Source organism: Morone saxatilis, unplaced genomic scaffold (assembly GCF_004916995.1).
Source record: "Morone saxatilis isolate NCDOM2014 unplaced genomic scaffold, NCSU_SB_2.0 Contig1, whole genome shotgun sequence".
NCBI lineage: Eukaryota > Metazoa > Chordata > Actinopteri > Moronidae > Morone > Morone saxatilis.
The window spans coordinates 8,925,839-8,942,319 of record NW_023339651.1 but is presented as its reverse complement, the minus strand read 5'-3'; the positions used below and the strand labels follow the sequence as shown (position 1 = coordinate 8,942,319).

The window sequence follows — 16,481 nt, the reverse complement described above, 5'->3', positions numbered from 1 at the left end:
ACTACCAAAAAAAAAAAAAAAAGCCCAAAAAGACAAACACTCAGACACACATTTCATGCACACTTCAGAGTGTGCCACCTCCGATTGTCGAAGAGTGGGCTGCCGTTGTACCGCTTGTTTACAGACGCCCGACCCATGGAAAAACAGCCTCTTGGCATGCCCTCTAAACTAAATACACACCAGCAGCAGACACAGAAAGTGTTTACTAAGCCTCCTTCGCTTTCTCTCCCTGCCTTGACAGGGTTTCTAGGTGGGCTGCAGGAGGTGGGCAAAATCAAAGACACACAGCAGCATAGGAATGAAAATATCACATTTTCTCAACACGAACTTTCTATTTTCTATATTCACTTAGTTCTCGACTCTAAATAAATAAAACAAAGTAAGAGAATCAGTGGAGGAACACCAATTACCTGGTGGGGACTTTTTTTTTTCCTCAAATACAGTATCCTTTCCCAGTATCTTTCTATTATCAGTAAAAGTTTGAAGAAGCTATTGCACAAAGAACTTTGATGCCACCCTCCATAAGAAAAGCACAAATCAAACTTGAAAAAGCCAATTCTAACCTCAAGAGTGATGATATCAAGTTCCCTGATTGAAATAACTTTGGAACCAATCACAGGCAGGCCAGTTGATTTTTTTTTTTTGTTGTTTTTTTTTTTTTTGTCTCTCCTCATAATCTGGAGCACTGAGTGGAAAGTCATGGCTGATGTGATTTGGTTGTTATCATCGTGATGGTGAGGGCCACAGTTCTCTGGAGTAATTACTGACTAGACGGAGGGCCTGATTGACCCAGACCACAAAACCCATTAGATAAAGAGCGCACCCAAACAATACTCAACCGCGGGGACCTAAGCTAACCACAGAACGCCCACTGTGGGGAAAAGAGAAGATCGGCAACACTGACTCAAATAAAATACCCCCCCCCCCCTTCCACCCCTCCACACACAGGAGCATTATGTCAAAATGTGCTGCTCAAGATGTTTTTGCAATTGTTTTGTGATTGTGCCATACAACACTCAATTATTAACTTTTAACTTTCTGGTGATAAACAATTCAATTATGTGACAGCAAATTTCAAAATATCTAGAAAAAAACTAAATAAATTATCAAAATCAATAATAAATATGGTGCTCTAGGGCAGTTACATAAACATAGATATACAATATAATAATTACTTATTTTTTCTGAAACCATCCTTTGTTCAAATTCAGAAACGCTTTTATGTGTATCAAAAAATAATTAAAGTATTTATATTTGTCTCTCTAAAATTGGATAATCTTTTTCTTCTTCAGTGCAGGGGCACATAGGTGGTCACTGTGCTGCTGTCAGGACATTAAAAAGGAATTTCAGATTTAAGTAAAACCAGAAAGACAATAAGCATCAATTTCAAAACAGCATGTACACTTGTACACAAGGCAGACACACACATATTTGTTGCCAGGAAAACACCCACATATTCCATTTAAGTCGAGTTTCATCTTAAAGAGCTGCAGTGCAACTTAGGGGGAAAGACGACTTCACCAGTAATTGAGACGAGGAAGCCTGGGAGAAGCATTGATTTGAATGTTAAGGCTTACGTCGCCTTCAAACCATATGCAGGGGTTTTTTGGTATTTCTAAATAGCTGTCTGTTACAGATGAATGTATGAAGCGTTTCTGCAATGAGAACAGTGTAGATAACAAAGAAAGTATAAAGAATGGAAAATGTCATTGAAATGAAAGTGTTGCCGCTACTTCCCCTGTACCTACAGTATACACTCCAGTTTTTGGATTCCCCCTCTGGAAAACAACAGATTCCTGAGTGATTACTGCCGTCCCATTTGATGCAAAACATAAACAGCTGTGCAATATTAGCGACTTAATACAGTAGCAGATTTTGATTTTAAGTTAAGGGTGTTAAGCAAAAATTGCTAAGTGATATCAGGAGGTCACTCTTGAGGTCAGGAAAGCAGATATCACATACCTGTTCCTCTAAAATCTTCTATTCTATAAAGAAAATGCATTGAAACTCTTTCATTCCAGTTACAGTATGTAAAGACTGAGCTCTGCATCTTAAGACGAAACCAACTAATCAGGCTTTGTAATCTAAAAAAGAATGAGCGCTTTTAGAAGATACCTTATTGCTCAGAAAAGAAAAAAGGAGCTTTTTTTAATCTGTTTGAAAGGTCTGTCTTTTGTCACTTTTTTAATCTTGGGTGAGAATTTGCTTCTATTCCCGGAAGCACACAAGAGAAGTACAAAGGTACATCTTAACTTTATGCAAAGTGGCCTGCCTTTAAAACTCCACACATCCCGTCAAAATGCAGCGATGGAGGTGCTGGTGTCCTGTCAAAAACACACGTTTTACCTCTGTTGACATGGATAGCAGAAGGAAAAAAAAACTATTCTTCTTTACCCATCAAAATGTAATTACATATGCATGAATAACAATTCATATCAGATATGCTAATCAGTCCGGCATAATCCTCTGAGCAGCAAATGATATTTATTTAATTATAGCAAATATATGGATCTTTCCTTTGTGTGCAATTTCTTTCTAGTATATGGGCATGCATGTGTATATGCTGTCTGAATTAACATGATGATTTTTAAGTTCCTTCCTCCAGCACAGAAAGAAGAAAGTAAATCATAAAAACATCTGTTTACAGAAAGTGTATCAATAATTGCAAAACAATGACCTCTCCTAATTTCAAGGAGTTGACAAAAACGCTTTTGTAATGTAAAAGAAAAAGTTCCCTTTTAACCCAAAAATTAAAAATAATTAAAATCAAATAAACTGAGATTTATTTACACATTTCAATGCCCTCCAACTCTCCTCCTTGCTTTTTGCCCAGTGCAACGAGTGATACAAGGACAAGCGCAAATTATTGTGGCGCCTGGAAAGCTGAAAAATGTAAACAGTTCATTAGATGAGAAATAAAAGGCGTAAAAATACCCAGGGGCAGAGTGTAATGAGGGGCCCTGAAGTTCCACTGCAGATGCTTTTTCCTCCACTTTCCCAAGCTTTTTCCTTTTCGCCATGCACACACGGCTGGTGGCATAGCATGAAGAGTAATTAACCATATTCAATTTACAATACTGCGTTCCATTACAGGCTTTTTTCACCAGTAGGAGAGTGGCAGGGCATTTCCAAATTTAGACCTAACAACACTTATGTCCAGCTCCATGGTTGCTTGTCTGAAACCGGCATTTAACTTTTTATTTGCCTAAACATCAGCGCTGCTCCATCAACCACCACCACTGTAAAAACAACTTTCAGGTGACCATAAATTGCACACAAATACACAATTAAACATATTTTTCTTCTGAGTGTAATATCCTTTAATATCTTATAAAAACTGAAAAATACAGAAGTCTAAAGTCAGCAACGACGTGACAATAAAGTGGGGTAATAAAACGTCTCTATGTTCTCAAGAATGTGTGCTAAACTCAAAGGTTATCTATATCACTTCCTTTCCTCCCCCTGCTGTGATATTTTCCCAGGTGATGTGTGGACCCGTGCCAGCAGGTCCCACTCTGGTTCCCCCCACAAGTGGGGGCAGAGGTGGACTGATGCGGCATGGCGTTAAAAGGAAGCTGAGACCTTTAAGCAGGCACAAGTATCACAACAGCATCTTAAATAATGCATCTCGCTTGGCAGGGGTTTAACACAGACACACACCCGGCACAAAGGGAGAACACACTCACACAAATTGTTGTCTAGCATCTTCAACTCTCCTTTAACACAAACAAATCGGTAGAGGTTGTTCAATTAAGTAAGTGCTCTTTTTTTTTTTAATGCATTTGATTTATTATCAGACAAAGGCAAGTAGGTACATTTGGGACTGTCACAGGAGGGTGTCATTTGTGCCTTTGTTTTATTGTGGTCTTTGGTGCCATCGAATCCTCCACTTCTGACTGCTGTGTGTTTTGTGTGAGTGCGTACGCGTGCACGAGGGGTACTGTATGAACGTCGGCGGCTTCTGCAAGCCTTTGCATTCCCGGGGAAAACCTCCTTTAGAGAACGTACGCGCTCAACATATGTGAACGGTAGCCTGGTGTGTGTTCTCTCCCCTAATAGAAGTGCAGCAGTGGTAGAGAAGCCGGAGCCTTAGATAACAGCATGGGGCCTCTCATTAGCTCACAGGTTGGTGCTTTGGTGGCTTCTACGCACGCGGCATTGTGTTTCACTTGCATTAAAAACCCGAAGGAGTCTCAGGGAAGCGGTTGACGAAAATACAAATAAAAAGGTGAATGATCAACCGAGGCATGGTAATAAATGAGCCGGCGACATATCTAAACAGGTATGAGGTGACAAGAGTTTTTCTAGGGTGACAGAGAGTATCAGCATCAAAAAGATCTTATGTCACTAAAAAAAAACTCTAACATGGTCAGAGACAACTGTTCTCTGTATTAGTTTATTTTAATAAAATGTATAAATATAAATATAAATGTATTTAATGTATCACTGAATCTATCAGTTTTTTATTTTAGACCACAAGTAAACAGGATTTTATCTCTGGGGGAAAATACCAAGCCTTTTGCTGGTGAAAGAGTATATTATTCTGATAGGGGCCTTTCATGCTTGTACCTCTGTGATACCGGTGGTGTATTTCCCTGTCAAAGTCATTTCTATTGCTAAGTACAGCCGAGATCAGTCAATAAGCCTAACGACTGTACCCACAAAGCGAGAGGCCGAGAGGCGGCAAGAAAAGAGAGAAGGGGGGGGAAGCATTGCAAGTGAACTCCAAACAAAAGAGCAAATTCGAGGAGGGCTTTGATTGAAGAAGCGCCATATACTTTTTGAAGGCCGAGGGATCATCTCTCAATGGTTATTTCTTTAAGGCATGAGGGCCCGATTAAACCCAATATTAAAATATGGAGGCGCTTCTAATGAAAAATCAAAGGCCCGTTTCCCCTCCTACACCCCAATCCTTCCATCTCTCTTTCCCTCCTTCTCTCGTGTTCTGTCAGGTTTTCTCCCCTAGCCCGTGGTTGTGTAGGAGGGGACCGAAAGGAAAGACAGAAAGTATGAAAAGAAAGAAAGAAGAGAGCAAGAGGAGGAAAGAGAGAAAACGGGGAAAGAGGGAGGGTTATAGAGATGAGGGACCTAGGTGCTGGTGGTGCAAAACAGAGACAGACAGCATTGGTTGGAGGAGTAAATCAATAGAGCAGAGCCGTCGGGGAGGCGGGCAGCCAGGGCAAGGAGAGAGGAGAGGAGAGGGGGAACCAGCACAGGGGCTCGGGCTCCGATCACAACGCTGGCTTCTGGCGTGCAGTGGGGAATAAAGTGGGCCTCCCCGGTTCAGCACCAGAGAAAAAGGTGAGATTAGAGGAAAGTGGAGGAGGGATTTTCACAGAGTGAAGGTGGGAGGGGTGGGAGAGGTGGGTGTTGGAGGATGACGAGGAGAGAAAAAGTGTGTGTGGAGGAGGTGGGGGTAGTGGGGGGGTGTTAGGAGATGTGCATTGCAGGATACCTGGCAAGCCAGGGACCAACCGGCCCATTAGCCTGTGGCTACCTACATATGGTTCACTGAACCCTCTGCTGAGAAGAGCTCCTCTCCTATCAGTCTTCCCATCTTTTTTAAAGAAAGAAATACCTTCACTTTTAACCCTTTCTCTGCTTTGGAAAGAGGTTCACTCCTGACCTCGATTTATGATTCATTTCTGTTTGATGTCTATTCTTGGAGTGTTATCTAAAATTGAAAAATGTAATAAAAAAAAAAAAAACCTAGACACAAAGGGAGAGGAGTCGGGCCTGCTGAGCATGTGCGTGTGCGCGTCCGTCAGTGGACATGCACAGAAGACTATCTCCTTCAGTGCTTTGCCTTTTCTTGTAATGTGACCATTGTTGGTGCTGAATAGCCTACTCATTAGCATAAGAATACAGCAGCACATATAGGGACTTAGCCAGATCATTATCTCTATATATTTATGTATACTTTGTTATTTCACTAGCCAGAACACATTCAAATGCTGATGAGGCCAGTAAGGCCCCCCTCCAAAGCTCTTCCAACATGTGCCCTCCTGAACTTCCCAATACACTTACCAGTTTCCTGGGAGTCTGCAGGTTTTGTACTGGAATTTACGACAGTAGTTCAAAAATTATGAGAAATAGGCAACTGAAAGCTACAGAGAAGAGCTGCTTAGGCTTCTTAGGCAGATTTTAAAAACTATACAGAAAAGAACATGCTATGTTAAATATGAATAAACAGTAGAGCTGAGTAATTAACAAAAGTAATTCTTAGAAAAGTTGTAGAAAATATAAAAAAGGACCACTGCAAAGTAAAAAAGTACACAAATAACATTAATTTATGAGCCATTTGATTGTTTTTTTTAGCTAGGCAACATTTTTTTTGTTTCTACTGGGAATTCTTGGCCCTTTGATACAAGCACTTAAAGCAGAGAATGTATTATGTGAAACAGATCATTTCTGAATAAAAATGTACAAAGACAAAAATATACAAAAAGTTTTACAATGCAGAACAAACAAGTGTTCTATGGTGATGAGGGGAACAAAACTAAAGAGTTTAGTCTCACTGCAGGAGTAGGCTGATGCTCTAATGGTGGCCAACCTCTGGGATAATTGAAAAAAAGAAAAAAAAGAAAACGTAATTCATCTTCCACAATGTAATTCTGATCAAGGCCACAGCCAGATTCCACTGCAGGCTTCAAAAACAGCAGAGAAAAGGCAAAATTGTTGGTCGCTGAGAGCAAAAAACATGATCCCTTTCTTTCTGGCACGCTCCCTCATTAGAAACACTTAGGATGAGAGGAAGAAACTAAGTTTAATTGTGTGTCTGCGTGTGTGCGTGTTTGTGTGTGAAGGGTGTGCGAGCTGGAGGTTAAAACATTTGTAAACATGGAGCTTTAACTCTGAAGAAACGCCAGTAAAGATGTAATGTAAAGAATTCTTCCTTTATTTACCCCCTTTTCCTCACTCTCGCTTTCTCTGAGGCTTACTTATTAAAAAGCAAATGCCACTGCCTAAAATACAGAGGGAAACACAGACCCAATGATTCATAATATATTTCATAAATACTTCATGAATCCCTTCACCATACTTAAGCCAGTCTGGCAAAAAAAGAAAACATTGTCACCTATTCTAGTACCCGCTTGTCAGCACATCACTGGGGAGTGGGTGTCACATGTCACTTCTGGTTTACACTACTGCGTGGGACAGGCTCGGTGCACAGAAATCGGGGTAGGACAGAAAGAAGAACAGAAGGAAAAGTGAAGGGGAGGTGGAAAGGGGAGTAAAGAGAGGGAGGAGGGGGGAGGAGGAGGAAGGGGTTGTTATCATATCATCGCCCCATGTCTTTATATTTTCCCCCCTTATTATCTTTGGCCCCCACTCACTCCAGTCACTCAATCACACAAGCCCTGAGGACAGCGAGGGGACCTGGGAGGGCCTTCGCTTCATGGCAGACTCAGCCAGACAAGCGTCTGAAAGCTATACTGATCACTGTCAGTGTGTGTGGAAGTGCGGCGACTTTGGAGGGGCCAGGAGAGATAAGCGAGAGAGGAAACGATCGCGTGGAAGGATAACGGCCGAATTTGCACACTGCCAAACAAAACCTGTGCTCCAGGCATAATGCAGATACGCCATCCATACAGACAAGTGTTAACATAAAGAGACACAGAGGGAGTAGGGGGTGATCTGCTTACAAATTACAGGCTATGTGGTTTCTGCGAGTCGACTACTGACAAGAACTCATCTTGTTAACGACCGTAAAACTCATAAGGATGACAGGAGAGCAAACGACCCCGAAATTTATTCCCACTTCTCTGTCTGGGATACTCATCTTAACACTTCTATATGTATAAAAAAAAAAACACATTTCTTTGTCATTTTGCACGCATATGTCCCGTAACTTCAATATCTGGTCAAAATAAGGGCAACAGTCAGACTTGCTGCTTTTGGGGAATGATTTTAGCCACGTCTCTATAATTGTTAAGTGATTATTGACAGCGCTTACAAAATGACAGTAAATTGTTAACTTGAAAACACACTTACAGTTCACTGTTGTAGAATCTGCCATCACAGTTAAGTTTAGAAGTTGTTGTGCATAGTTAAATGATTACTGCAGTTGCTTCTTAATGATGGTCACTGAACCAAACAACCAGCACCTTTCAGTGTTGGTGGTTAGATATCCGTGTCTCATATAATTTGAACATAAAACAAACCATAAAACCATATCCATACATTTTATATCACAAAAAAGTGACAAAAAGAACTGAAGACTATTGCACATGGGGACATTTTGCTTTGCGTCTCACTCATATATCTTCTAATAATGAAACATGCACATGGCAGTTCTGGACAACACATCCTTTTGTCCTTATTGTGACACTGTCCTTCAACCCAGGTTTGACCCAATACACCATCAAACCACCATCAAACCAATAAAAAATGGTTTCAACATGAGTGACAAAAGGCTAATCCGCAAATGAATCCCATCTTCTTGTCCATAAAGAGGACATGGAAAAGCCTCCAATGCCACAAATCCACAAAGGGCTTGAGGAAGACATACTGTGCACAACAACTTCCAAATGAAAGACCTAATTCATAAGAAGCTGATCTATTTGTTTACATCTTAAATCTGCACTCAGCTCAGAGAAAATATACAGGAAAAATCCCTGTCAATTGAGGGACTCCTTTTAAAACTGGTTATGAGTTATTAGACTTTGGTGTCATTGATGGTGTGTTAAGCAACAAACCATGAAAAGAGTCTATCTGCCTTTACTCCTCTGTGTTTAATATAAGCAAGTAAGCCACAGCAACCTAAGGGGATTTAAAGTGTCTGACATCCAACTAATGTTGGTCTGTCATGTTGTCTGTTTGCAGGAGTCACCAGAATGAGGACAGGGGGCAAACAGCAGGAACCCTTCAAGATGGATTACAACAATGCTAATTTATAATCGCTACTGGTTTGGTTCGAGCGTGGGAAGTACAGTGGTACTAAAAGCTCCCATCAAAACCTAAATCTCAACAGAATTATCATCATCTGGTTTTTAAAAAATTGAAGACATTTATGATGTCAGAGCTTCTCAAGACAAATACACAACTTTCTGATCAATGACTTTCCAAACTCTTCTTTCTCCATTTGGTTGGCTAATTGTGCCAAACATAAAGAGTTTATGGCCACTGTCAGCTAAAGTTGGATAGTCTCCACAACCTTGAATTGTCCATGAACACTAATTAAAAAATTCAACATGAACATTAATGAATTACATGAATGAAGGGCACTTTCATCCTCATCTATCTGGCTTGGTTACATACAGTACATACCAAGGTACTAGTATGCTTTGAGTTAAGAGTAAATAACAGTTCCTTCACTGAACTCCAACCTAAAACAGAAAGCATTTAAATAGACACAATACACTATACTTTAAAAGGCATTTCAAAAACCTTAGAAAAATGTAAATTCATTGCCAGCGTTGAACCAATCGTGGACAGCCATTAGATGCAGAGGCAACAAATAGCTCTGGGGTTTGGAATTAGGAGAAGAGTCTTATAGAAAACTTCTGCTAGCATTCTTACTGGCAACTGAAACGTGCAGCCCGAGTTGTATGTTTTAAAGTCAAGAGTCATCTATCAGTTCTTCTACAAGTCAATTTCTTCTGACACTTGGGGACCAAATAAGCATCATGAGTTACAGAAGTTTGGCTTGGCCTCATCTGAGATGTGTTCACATTTGATACAAATCCAATTTTATCCTCAACTGATCTTTTGTTTGTAATTCAAATCAAACCATTTCTCCTCAATTACAAGTTGGTTTGAAAAATGTCCAATGTGCCAATTCATTAAATACAGCACTCACTTGCCCCAACTGAAAGCTACATTTCAAGCTATCTCTAGAAGGTCATTCCACTTATGAAATTGATACACAGAGATTAAAAAAAATAATAATCAAGAAATAAAAAGTGGAATCAGCTTTTTCATTCCATTCACCTCAATGTACCTGGTAAATTAACTGTTCAATATTTCAAGGTTGGTTGGTTGAAATGCATTAATTATCTCCCTGGGCGGACACTAGGAGGTATTCCATCTAAAGGTTTTATTAAAAAGGAAAAGGCAGTCCAGGCATCGTACTTGACCGTGACTATAATTCCAAACAATACCCATTAGACAGTTAGAAATTAGGAAGTATTAGTTGTATCCCTGTGACAATTGGCCTCGTGATTCAATATCAGAAAAAACATGCAAGATCAACTATCATAATATCCATAATGGAATAAATGAAACTAGGACTGACAGAAGAAAATCATCATTTGAAACTTTCCTGAATAGGCCTCTTTTGAAGTTAAGTACTGTACTTCAGGTGAATCAACATTTGACCGTATCACATTTTTTTTACTTCTGGTAATTACTTATATTATGTACTGTGACAGCATATTTAACAATCTCATATAAAGACTGGTTAATGATGCGTTTTTCAAAAGAAACACTGATGCATGGTAGTGAATGACATCTTTTTGGTCCTTGATGGAATAGTATACAGCATATTGAGACATAACAGCTTTTTATTCTGAATTGGTGTTAATCTAACAAAATAATCCTGCTACCAAAGAATTACCCAGTGAGTCTCATGCCATCAACAAAACTGCCTTGACCATTACTGGCACCAATTCACACTTAATGTCAGAAAAATGAGGAGCCTTCGACAATAAAACTTGTCAAAGCTTGATATCAATTAACCTTTATCAGAGTCAAGGAACCTTGAACACAAAGCCTCTCACATTTGTATCAGAAGTGTTTTTGTTATTGAAAAGACAGAATATATATATATATATATATATATATATATATAATATAGTATAATATAGTACTATACTAATACCCCCCCACCCCGAGCCCACTTATATATATAAAAATTAAACTCACCTCCTTAAAACACAACTTAAGGAGGGGAAATATTCACAGCAGTACCTAATGTCAGAGAGATTAATTGGGAAAGGAGATGTGAGGGTTGCTGAATGAAATGTTTACAATATCATTCCAAAAGGACATCCAACTTTCCTTAGGAGGCACTAATTCATTCATTTTTTTAGTTTGGCTACCTTAATTTACTTTAAGAGAACCACTGGGCAGAGACGAACTACAGAAAATACATAAAGTAGCCAGGCTACTACAAGATACTTTGTATTAAATGGGCTTTTACCACAAGGACATTTTGCTAACATTATTTTTAATCTCTATTACAAAGCATAAAGGATGAGGTCAGGCTTAATAATAAGTGGAAGGATTTATCATAGTAAGTCCACTCATACATCAGAAAGGCGAAGTAATTGGTAAATGTGCCCAATATTGTCCTTGTCATATACCTTAAGTGGGAGAAAATTCTTAGAGCAATACCGCCATCTGCTGCCAGTGGAGATCAACAACCACAGCACACTGATGCCTCAAAGTCTATCTAAACATGCTCTATATTATCTATGACACAATAAAGAGGCACTACACAACACTACAGATTTGAACATAGGTATAGAAGAATATGATGCAGACTTAATGATTAACTTTAGGAAGTATGCAAGACAGAATTCTCTGAACTAAGTGCTTGAAACTGATGTGGAGTACAAACAGTGGGTTTAGAGATGGAAGTTTTATGTTTGTGACCAACAATTCCTGCTGTTTCAATTCTGTTTTACCAATGATATCATGATGTTTACACATCATTAACTGTAGGTTCACTAAAATCTGCCTCCGACTAAAAATATTTCCTATTTACTTAACATATTCAGGCAAAGACCTAACAATACAACACGGAACAGCTTTGAAAAGGGCAAGAAAGGAAGGGTTTTGATATTAAAAATATGCACTGACAACACAGAAGACACCACCATGAGTTTTCCAGGACTGACAAAAATCACCTCACAATCTCCGAGCCGATGTTGCTTTATGACAGCTTACGACATCTCATCATGCTCATGTCGGAGGCATCACACATTTACAATTAGCACGGTACATAATTTGAGTCGCATCCTCCAAAAATGGATTGCGTTTTGTGTAAGACACAGCAGACGTCTGCAGACCCCCACCTTACCTACTGGGACGGACCAAACATGGCCCTTTGAAGATGGTGGCTCTGTTTACCCGATAGATTTCATTAAATTAAGCTTACGTTAGGCCTCTTCTTTGCCTGATCAAAGCCGCTGCTAAGAGCCATGCCACCCTGCTTCCCCTGACTTGAACAAGCCGGCTCCATCAAATAAGATTTTCATTGTTCTTTTTTTCTAAAAATTTCACACCCTGACTTACTCCTTTTTTTTTTTTTTGGTCAGGCTGGCATCCCCTTCAGCTGCCGCAATGCCCATTTGCCGCAACCCAGCACCTTTAAGACCCCCACTGTCCCCTCTATTATCGCAATGAAGCTGTCAGCCGAGCCAACAAAGCTACATCTCATATATACACCTTTGGGATGCCTGTTTGATAAGTTGTCTTCCTGGATGAAATGGCTGGGTTACTAAGGTCGACTCGGGCCCTGTCTGGAAAGGAGCAGGAATGAGGTCTCAAGCTGGCACACCGGTGGTAGGAAGACTTCAAACCACGGGTGAATGGGAGGATGAGAGAGCAGGTTAAGGGGGGAGACACCCGTGGGAGGCCAGTAGGGGGTGGGGTTGGTGGGGGGAGGACTGGGTAGTGAGGGAGTGGAAAGGCCTTGATATCCACAGAAAGCACAACAAAGCCGGAGCTTTTTACATTAAAAAGAAAGGAGATTGCCTTTTTTCCACTAGACGCCTGTGTCATGTCCTCCCTAGGCCTGCAGGAAGCGAGAGGCTGAGCTCGGCTATAGCATTTGGCACATCTGAGGCACATCTGAGGGGGCTGAAGTTCTTGCCTTCTGAACACTTGCATCAGATTTACAGGAGACCAGATATACTAGATGTTACTGTGTGAGGCGGGTGATCCTAGTTTAAATGTACACTGAGCTGACCATACCACACAGGCAGAGGTGTAAAAATGAAAATGACTCCATCAAACTGGGAGAGTCACAGTTACAAGAAGGCCGATATTCTTTATCCACTAGGACTACCGTACTGCTACCTTCTGCTTTGCATTCCAGTATTGTGGGCTTGGACACATACGACTTAAGCTGGAAGTGATATGGAAGTTCAGATTTAATCATATTCTTTTTATGTACTGTACATGCGAGGTTTATTTTTAGAAAGTGGTTGGATTAATGCCAACTTTTTCCCACGTTAAAGAAAAAAAAAATCCCACAAATGCCCCAAAGACAGGCCTAAAAATGCAAATAATGAAAATTAACACCAATACCAGCCCCAGCAGGTGTTAACTGCTTGATGATTAAGCACGGTTAGTGTGGGGAGAAGAAAAGTTAAAGATTAATCAGCATCCAATTAAATGCCCATGGTGAGGAAAGTAAACTGTCTTGGCACAGAGATCTCCTCTGTGATCTCAGTTAGCACATCTCTGTGGTGTGCTCACAGATCACTAGCACATGATATCTCCATTCAAATGGGTTGTTTATGCATGTTTACTTGTTTGTTCTGCATCTGGAATAGTGATGGATTGGGGGGGGATGTTGTTATATTTTCTAATGTGATTTATTACAGATTTTAAAACAGCATTTTATGGTGAATTATATTAGATATTAAGCAAATGTTTTTAAAAATGATTATTTTTGTTTGTCAGAGGTAAGTGCGAGAAAAGAACAACAAAACTTCACTGGAACCACATTAACGACAAGGTTAAAAGTTGTGTGAATTTATTTTAGTATTTTTAAAACATCTGATTCAGTATTTATTTACTCAACCCATTCTGAGGTTGTGGATTTATTTCACATCATATTTGATTTGTGAAAGGACTCGTCTGCTCTCCAGCTCAAGGTCAGTTGCATTTACACTACGGGTTTATTATCGTGTTGTGAGCACCAGCACAACAAAACTGACAACAGAAAACAATGACGAACAAAATAAAGATATCATTAAAGATACATATTTCTGCACGGTAAAGATTTGAATACAAATATTGAATTAAACATACTTTTGCGAGTTAGGGTAATGGGAAAATCGAAGGAAAAAAAACAAGCAAGCAATGGAATTACATTAAGTAATTGCTCATTTCTATCATATTATTGATTAAGTGAAATACCTTGAGCGATATTGGTAGCCAACAATATGGACTAAAAGCAAGGGACCCATAAGACTGGGTTGTTCATTAAGCTTTGATAGAGGCTAGAGATCAAGTCAAGACATACAGTGATTTATGAATTACTAAACAAGGCCAGATTCTGCAGCAACAACACAAACACACACAACCTGCTCTCAACAGGCATCACTTCGCAAGTTTAAATACAAACTCTGAATTAACCTCGGTGGATGCACCACTGAACTTCAGCATTGGACTCTGAGTGTGTGTGTGTGTGTGTGTGTGTATATGTGTGTGTGATAGTCTGCGTTAGAGAGAGAGAGTTTGGTTGAGGGGGCAAACAATGGATGTGCATATAAACCAAGGATTTCAGAGGGGGACAACTTTCAACTACAGTATGTCATATTAACCATATATTGCTATACAGATTTTGAAAGTCACACCAGAGCATTTGCTTAATGTTGATTATGTACATTCTAATTTTATCATTTAATTAACCATTAACAAAGATTTGAGAAGGAGTTTAGGTACTTACAAAGTCTTTCTCGAGCTTCTCCACCTCCTGCTTGTAGCTCTTCAGTCTGCTGTTGTACATGGCTCGGCTCTGGATGGGGATCTCCCGCACCTCGAGATCCATCTGCTCCAGCTAAAACCCACAATCCAGTTAATATAAAAAACATTTCAAATATTCTTCCTAGCTAATACTTTAAGATCAATTTCACATCGATAACAATTATTTTGAATATGAAATGAAATGAAAAAACATTACAAAACTGACAGATTTAGAGATTATTCGGATAGAAATCACAATGTTGAGGTACTTCATCACTTCTACAGCACTCTTGAACAGATGCTAAAAAAAAAATCTAGGCCTTCCTATCCTCTAATGATCATATTTCTCTTACCATCTACACATTTCTGCAAAAGATGTATTGCTAAGTCTCATAAAAGGTTATTATCTCTGCTGCTCAAGACAGCAATTGTGACAGCTCTGAAAACATTAAACTTCCTGAAATGAGTAACTTCAGCTGCATTAACTTTAATATGTTCCAATGCTGATTGTAAAAAGAAAACGCCTTCCGCTCACTTCACTCAGCTGTGATAAAAGCTGTGACAGAGGAAGGCTGTTCTGCAAATAAATACACAATCAAATATGAGGGTCCCTTCATTGTAGCGACATGCACAGGCCCGACAATGTCACAGTGAATGAAGTAAAAGTACATTTGATGCATGGCTAGACAGGTCTCTGTGTGGCGGATTTGGAGGAAACTAATCACTGTGACATAACAAGACAACTGCAACAACAATTTGTCTCTGTCAGGTGACTTTGCTCATTTTTAAACAGCAAGCATGAAGACTCCCACCTCAAGATAATGGCTTGAAATGTGTCATAGGGGTGTCACTTAAAAGCAGATTACTGGAAAGTAATCGTGTGAGGAGGAAGCCTCCTTTCCGCCATGTGTGTGTCTCTGCATGTCATGTCACCACCAGGATAATACAGGTGCTGTTGTCTGGTGCCAGTGAAAATTGTCCCCTCCCTCTTTGCACAAATTCATTATTTAGGAAATGGGAAGAGGAGAAAATTACTGATCAAAGACATACCAACTCTCTGACTTCTTCAAGCTGTTTGTCGACATTTAGAACCAGCTGTGTCTTCTCCTCTGAAAGAAAAAAAACAGCAACATATTGATCAGCCGACAGAGGAACAGCGCTTCATGACAACAACCTAACTCCCCCGCAACGGGGGAAGAGAGGGGGAGAGAGAAAGAAAGAGACTGGGAGAAAACAACACACGAGGACACATTTGAAGATATATTTACACATTCTCTCTACACGACGAGCCAACATTTGATGTCTCTTAGTTATTGGCGTCTATGAGGCCTTTGTTGGTTTCTGTTGAGGAGCAGTGAGACACCTCGTGCCAACTCAAAGGGAAGGGAGGTGTCAGCTTTGCTCACTTGCCAGAAGTATGAGTCCCACTCAGAATGACTAACGCACCGTTCTGCACCTCACCCCGTGGCTGCTCTTCCACATTACCCATTGAAACTCATTACGACTTGCGAGAGTTCCAAAGAAGCCTGTAAACCGCGGTACATCCTATCGCTATTTAAAGGCAGCAACAGTGCCACTGTAATTTCTGTACATATAAGAACTGGTCTTTGTTCTAAAATTAACTCTTTGCCCTGAAAGTGCACCTGGTCCAGAAGCAGGAGTTTGGAAAAAAAAGCAATTAGAAGATGGAACAAAACTTTAAAATACCTGGTAAAATGGGTTTGAATACCTTAAGAACCTTTATATAGTCACAAATGTATAACCAAGTCACTGTTAAAGCCATACATCATGAAAAATTTGAGTTTGCTTGCTTTTCTCTGAATCATATACTTGTGAAG

General features: G+C 39.9%; 1 protein-coding gene across 1 annotated transcript in view; it reads right to left on the bottom strand.

Moving 5' to 3' along the window:
* The window catches only part of vti1a (vesicle transport through interaction with t-SNAREs 1A), a gene marked incomplete at its 3' end in the record, with an annotated part of 37,306 nt that overhangs the window by 14,093 nt on the left and 6,732 nt on the right, over positions 1-16,481 (bottom strand). Inside the window, 2 exon segments of the mRNA XM_035658060.1 lie at positions 14,627-14,737; positions 15,694-15,752. Coding sequence (XP_035513953.1) covers positions 14,627-14,737; positions 15,694-15,752 — 170 coding nt within the window.